This window comes from Peromyscus leucopus, chromosome 13 (assembly GCF_004664715.2).
Source record: "Peromyscus leucopus breed LL Stock chromosome 13, UCI_PerLeu_2.1, whole genome shotgun sequence".
NCBI classification, from domain to species: Eukaryota; Metazoa; Chordata; class Mammalia; order Rodentia; family Cricetidae; genus Peromyscus; species Peromyscus leucopus.
In genome coordinates, this window is record NC_051074.1 from 14,986,495 (window position 1) to 14,993,684 (window position 7,190).

Sequence of the window (7,190 nt, forward strand, 5' to 3'; positions counted from 1 at the left end):
CCTTTTCTCAATTGTCTATAGATTTTTTTGTATGTAGGGTTAAGACACCATGGGATTTTCCTCATGTGCCTTGGCTAGAACTATTATTAGTGAAGTCATGGTTATTGGAGGAGAATCTACAACCACTAATTTATTAAACCTGTCTAATCCCTAATAATAACATAAATATTTGTCTTTATACACAAAGATAATTGAAGTATTAACCTCTCATCAAGGAACCTTCTCTTGGCAACAGACAGAGACTATTACATAAAACCACTACCAATCAAATGAAGCATAGTGGAGCCCAATCCCAATGAATACATCTACAAAATACTCCCACATCTAAGGGTCAGGAGACATTGCAGAAAATGGTCAGGAAGTTTGTTAGGAGCCAGCAGATCAGAAATTTTGCTCTATTACTGTCTCCTAGCAATATAAGAAACTATAGTCATAAAAAAAATCTTTTGTTTTGTTTGTTTGTTTTTTTGAGAGCAATCCTCTGGGAAGAGCTGGTATTTGGACAAAGACTCATACAATATGGTACAAACCTGTGAGAGAGGATGAAGAAAGCAGTAAAGATTGTGTTGGTGGCAAAGGGGGGAGAGCCCAAACAGCTCCAACAAAAACTTCTCCCAGAAATGCAAAGAAGCACGATGAGTTATGGCATGATGGAGTGTGCCCGTCAGTAGCAAATCCTTTAGAAGTTTACCTCATTCCCACACCACCTGAAAATATCACCTTTGAAGACCCATCCTTAGATGTGATCCTCCTTTTAAGAGTTTTACACGCCATCAGTCGATACTGGTATTACTTGTATGATAATGCGATGTGCAAGGAGATTATTCCAACTAGTGAATTTATTAACAGTAAGTTAACAGCAAAAGCGAATAGGCAGCTTCAAGATCCTCTAGTAATCATGACAGGAAACATCCCAACATGGCTCACTGAGCTAGGAAAAACCTGCCCATTTTTCTTTCCTTTTGATACCCGACAAATGCTTTTTTATGTAACTGCATTTGATCGGGACCGGGCCATGCAACGATTACTTGATACCAACCCAGAAATCAACCAGTCTGATTCGCAAGACAGCAGAGTTGCACCTAGATTGGATAGAAAAAAGCGCACTGTGAACAGAGAGGAGCTGCTAAAACAAGCTGAGTCCGTGATGCAGGACCTTGGGAGTTCACGGGCAATGTTAGAAATCCAGTATGAAAATGAGGTTGGTACAGGTCTTGGGCCAACACTGGAGTTTTATGCACTTGTTTCTCAGGAACTACAGAGGGCTGACTTGGGTCTCTGGAGAGGTGAAGAAGTAACTCTTAGCAATCCAAAAGGAAGCCAAGAAGGGACCAAGTATATTCAAAACCTCCAGGGCCTGTTCGCGCTTCCCTTTGGTAGGACAGCTAAGCCAGCTCATATCGCAAAGGTTAAGATGAAGTTTCGCTTCTTAGGAAAATTAATGGCTAAGGCTATCATGGATTTCAGATTGGTGGACCTTCCCCTTGGCCTGCCCTTTTATAAGTGGATGCTGCGGCAGGAAACTTCACTGACATCTCATGATTTATTTGACATTGATCCGGTTGTAGCCAGATCAGTATATCACCTAGAAGACATTGTCAGACAGAAGAAGAGACTGGAGCAGGATAAATCCCAGACCAAAGAGAGTCTACAGTATGCATTAGAAACTCTTACGATGAATGGCTGTTCAGTGGAAGATCTAGGACTGGATTTCACACTGCCAGGGTTTCCCAACATTGAACTGAAGAAAGGAGGGAAAGATATACCATGACTATCCACAATTTGGAGGAATACCTAAGATTGGTGATATTCTGGGCACTAAATGAAGGTGTTTCTAGGCAATTTGACTCATTCAGAGATGGATTTGAATCAGTTTTCCCACTCAGTCATCTTCAGTACTTCTACCCAGAAGAACTGGATCAGCTCCTGTGTGGCAGTAAAGCAGACACTTGGGATGCAAAAACATTGATGGAATGCTGCAGGCCTGATCATGGCTATACTCATGACAGTCGAGCTGTGAAGTTCTTGTTTGAGATTCTCAGTAGTTTTGATAATGAGCAGCAGAGGTTGTTTCTCCAGTTTGTGACGGGTAGCCCACGATTGCCGGTTGGAGGGTTCCAGAGTTTAAATCCACCTCTGACAATTGTGAGGAAGACATTTGAATCAACAGAAAACCCAGATGACTTCTTACCCTCTGTAATGACTTGTGTGAACTATCTTAAGTTGCTGGACTACTCGAGCATTGAGATAATGCGTGATAAACTGTTGATAGCAGCAAGAGAAGGCCAACAGTCGTTCCATCTTTCCTGATCACAACAAGAAATCAATGTCTGCCTGTTACAGCAAAAGAAAAAAAAATCATGATTTCTTTTCTGTGTGTCACCTGAGTCAAGGAAACATGTTCCTCCTTCTTGTTGTAGGAAATTGGCTTGCAGATTATAATTCATAATGGCCCCATGGACTTAAAGTGATCAGGCCCTAAAACGTTGTTGTGATGAGGTTTCTTTAGCAAGTTCGTGTTTAAATTATCATTTATTTGATGAGTGAAGTTTTTAACTTGCTTTGCTGTGTGAAATTTCAAAGGGATGTTTTTTCAGGCTGGAACAATAAATGTCGCTGTGCAGTTTAAAAAAAAAATTAAAAAAAAAAAAATCTTACACACATGACCACCCAAATGTGAGCTGAGCAATGACAGCAGCATATGGCTTTTTTTGAAGAGTCTTTAGTGTTATTACTTTTTGAGTAATTATTAATAAGTGAGGTAGCTTGGTAATTATTTCTGGGTTTTTGTTTGTTGTTGTTCAGTTGGTTTGGTTTGGTTTTGATCCTTTGTCTCTATCTTCTATTATCATTTACACTTGGAAATTTCTAGTTTTCTGTACAGCTGGCTTGGATTCCTCTCTTTTACCCTGCCATCAAGATGGTTGAGTAGGCAATGGATCTCACTAAGGCTGACAGTCTGATCTTGATTCCAGGCTTACATGTCTTGGAAGGAGAAAATTACGCCCACTAGTACTCCCTGTCTTGCACATGTGAGCCATGACATGCTGTTTGTGTCTAATCTAAGCTTTACTTCCTGGCTTCTATGAGCTGACATCAAATGTCATATAGTCAGAATAGGATATCTTAAGCTTAGGACAATTGAAGTTTAATCATATATAGAAGTAAACTTACCCCTTTCCACCATAGTTTTGTATTTGATGTTATAATTTATAAAGTTCACATTACAAATCCATTAATGCTACCACATCTATAATTATTTTATTATTTAAAATTTTCAAACTTACAGAAATTTATTTTTTAATGACATCTACATATCTGCCTTTTTTGCACATGCAGGTGAGTTTGAATGCCGTTAAAGGCCAGAGGTGTCAGAATTTTCCTGGAGTTCGAGTCACAAGCAGTTGTTAGTTACCCAATGTGGGTGCTATGAACTAAAGCTGATCCTCTGCAAGAGTTGAGTGTGCTCTTAGCCACTCAGCAACCACTCCAGATTCAATTTTACTTTTATATATGAAATAAATGATTGATTTGTAGTCCATCATGGCAGTTTTAGATTTCTTTAAGTATGTATGACTAGTTCTATTCATACATATATTTTATGTTGATTGAATTTTTTTTTTTTTTTTTTTGGTTTTTTCGAGACAGGATTTCTCTGTGTAGCTTTGCGCCTTTCCTGGAGCTCACTTGGTAGCCCAGGCTGGCCTTGAACTCACAGAGATCCGCCTGGCTCTGCCTCCCGAGTGCTGGGATTAAAGGCGTGCGCCACCACCGCCCGGCTTTGATTGAATTTTTTTATTTCATCATGAAGAACTGTTTTAGAGTTTTCTGGAAAGTAGGGCTAATGATGGATATATAAGTTTTCATTTGTTTGCAAAACTTTTTATTTTTCCTTCATTTCTAATGGGCAGGTTTCCAATAATGATTTCTTTGTTTCCGGTTTGTAGATATTTCTGCTTTCTCTCTCCTGGATTCTAAGTTTTCTTCTGAGAAAACTGATGGTAGTTTTATGGAGATCTTTCTATGTTGAGAAAACCCTTTTATTTCAAGATTCACTTTTTCTTTAATTTTCATCAGTGTGATCATGTTATATTTTGGTGAAGATTTCTTTGAACTGTTTAGCTTTGTGTAGTTGGGTGTTCACATATTTCCTCAGAAACTGGTATATCTCAGTCATTAGTTCCTTAAGTGTTCAGATTCTTTCTCACACATTTACTTGAAATATCTTGGATATGAATTAATTTTTCACTTCAGTTTTATTTTATGTGCATGGATATTTTGCTTGCATGTGTGTCTTTAAACTAATTTAATGCCTAGTACCAGTGGGAGCCAGAGAGGGTGTCCAATCCCCTGGACCTGGAGTTATAGATAGTTGTGAGTTTCTACATGGGTTCTGAAAATCGAACCCACTTCCTGTGGAAAAGCAGCCAGTGCTCTTAACTACTGAATCATATTTCCAGCCTCTGAATTAATATTCCTGTACATTTTATATGCTTTATTTATTTCATTTTATTCTTGATCTCTTATGACTCTATTTCAAGTAATCTAAGTCATAGTCTTTCTCTGTTGATTTTAATTATCATGCTTCTTATTTCATTTATTATACTTTTGACTATTAGGTTTATTTTGTCCATATATTTGTATATATGGAAAAAAGTCAAGTACCCGTTATTGATCTCATTTTCTCTAAATAGCCCATGGTGACCTTGAAATGTCTTTTTACCCTTCCCTCTACTTCCTAAATGCTAATATTACCTTTGCACAACACCTCTCCTGCCATTAACAATTCCCACAATTTATATTTGTCTATTGACATTCTTTGCTCATATATCATTTTGTGTGATATTACTAAGTTTTTATTTTTTCACTCTTGCCTCTTCGTGGTCACCAGCTTTATTAAAGAAATTTAATTTTTTAAAGCAAGCTTTAATTTCTACTTATTTAGGGGTACTTATTACAATGCCATTGTGTTTCTCTTTGTGATATCACATTCCTGTGTGTGTATGTATGTATGTATGCACATGCTCATTCCATTCAAAAACAATAGAGAAAACACTTACCTTTATAGTATAATCTCTAAAAAATCCCTGTTCAAATTTCCAAAGGATTAATAAAGGCAAGTGTCAGTCTTTTTTTATTAACTTGAAATTATTATTAATACAAATTATATAGAAAGTTTTATTGTTTATTTTAAAACCTCTAATGCTTTTTAGAAGATAGACCATAAACTTATATTCTTTATTTTATATAAGTTTTGAGAATTTTATGCATGAATGTTATATTTGCATCATTTCTATGTCTTATATCTCTACCAATTCTTCCTTGCCCCATTTCAAATTCATGACTTCTTATTTAATTATTGTTGCATATATATTTATATAAGTATATAAATAAATATGCACATATATCTAATATATGTAGATCTACATGTGTAGGTATATTACAAACACAACATGATGAGTGGTGTTGCTTGTATATATGTGTATTTAGTGTTGATCACTTAGTATTGAATTACCAATCAAGGAGCTCATGCTTGGGGAAGACTAATTTTTCCTCTCTCAGAGCCATTAATTGCTTGCAGCTCGTCATCTGGGGTAAGGGCCTTGGAGTATTTCCTCCATCTTCATCGTCAGTACCCCCCATACATCAGAGGCTCAGGACACCTTGCAGAAAAGATGGCAGAATGATTGTAAGAGCCAGAGGACCAGGTTGTAACTGGAAGTTTTCCTGTGTCCTGGGTATATGGCTCAATGTCCCATGTTGGGCACTAAATATATTTGAAAGTTTTCCTGTGTCCCAGACAGCCATTGATCAGGAGAAATCTCTACCACTTGTGTCCCCCAAGTAAACACACAGAGGCTTATGTTAATTAAAACTGCTTGGCCATTGGCTCAGGGTTATTCCTGACTAGCTCTTACACTTAAATTAACGCATAATTCTTGTCTATGTTTAGCCACATGGCTTGATACCTTTTCTCAGTTCTGCCTTGTCATCTTGCTTCCTCTGTCTCTGTCTTTTCTCTTCTTAGAATTCTCTTTGTCTGCTCACTCCACCTATATTTCCTGCCTGGCTACTGGACAATCAGCATTTTATTTATCAACCAGTCAGAGCAACACACATTCACAGCACAAAGAATGACATTCCACAGCACTTCCCCTTTTCTGTCTAATATAAAAGGAAGGTTTTAACTTTAACATAGTAAAATTACATATAATAGAACAGTTATCAAACAAGAATTACAATTATGCCGGGCGGTGGTGGCGCACGCCTTTAATCCCAGCACTCAGGAGGCAGAGCCAGGCGGATCTCTGTGAGTTCGAGGCCAGCCTGGGCTACCAAGTGAGTTCCAGGAAAGGCGCAAAGCTACGCAGAGAAATCCTGTCTCGAAAAACCAAAAAAAAAAAAAAAAAAAAAAAAAAAAAAAGAATTACAATTATAATAACTGGTCTATTTGTATTTGGCAAAATTAAAGAAAATATTCTATCTATCCTATATTTGTGAGTCTAAAGTTTCAAATCTAATTTATCTTTTATCATAACCAAGGAAAATTATAATTATAACTATCTAGTCTTCAACTACATCAAAGACCTCAGAAGGATATAATATTACCTAAGTAAACAGGAAGAGTATTGTAAGCAAATTCCAAAAATCTAGAATGACAGAGACAGCTGGCTGCCTGGGCAGTCACCCAAATTTCCTCTGTATTGTTGGGGCATCCATCTTCAGCCTATGGCCTAGAGTTTTCTGTGTGTGTGTCTATGAAGCAGGAACCTGAAGAATCATCTTGCCTTGCAAAGTTCAGTGGTCACCTTTCTATGGATCCTGCATGTTCATTTAATGCAACATACTGTAAAGCAGTTGACACAAGGGCACTTTTTTGCCCAGTGGCTAACTCTTGACACAAAGAAAGCAAACTCCATAATGAGTTTCTTCAATGCCTATTATTGTCTCTAAAGTAGATTGGTGCTACCAGGAGCGTACATGTCTCAATGTCCAGAAAGTCAAAGTTCTTAAAACATTTTAAATGCCATATTCTATAGGTCTTTGAAATGTTTGAAGATTACCTATCTAATTGAAATATATCTATGTATAACTAGAGAGCTTAACTAACATGACTATAAGTTTGACTATCATAGAAGACTAATTATTAATCTGAATTTCTTAACCACCCATTACAATTTAAATGAGTT

At 37.1% G+C, this 7,190-nt stretch overlaps 1 protein-coding gene across 1 annotated transcript; it reads left to right on the forward strand.

Moving 5' to 3' along the window:
• Positions 1-474: 474 nt before the first annotated feature.
• On the forward strand, positions 475-2,637 carry LOC114699794 (E3 ubiquitin-protein ligase TRIP12-like). Its single transcript, XM_037210163.1, is given in 2 exon segments — positions 475-1,766; positions 1,769-2,637. Coding segments are annotated over 2 exon segments (1,500 nt in total). The 5' UTR covers positions 475-808; the 3' UTR covers positions 2,311-2,637.
• Positions 2,638-7,190: the final 4,553 nt, after the last annotated feature.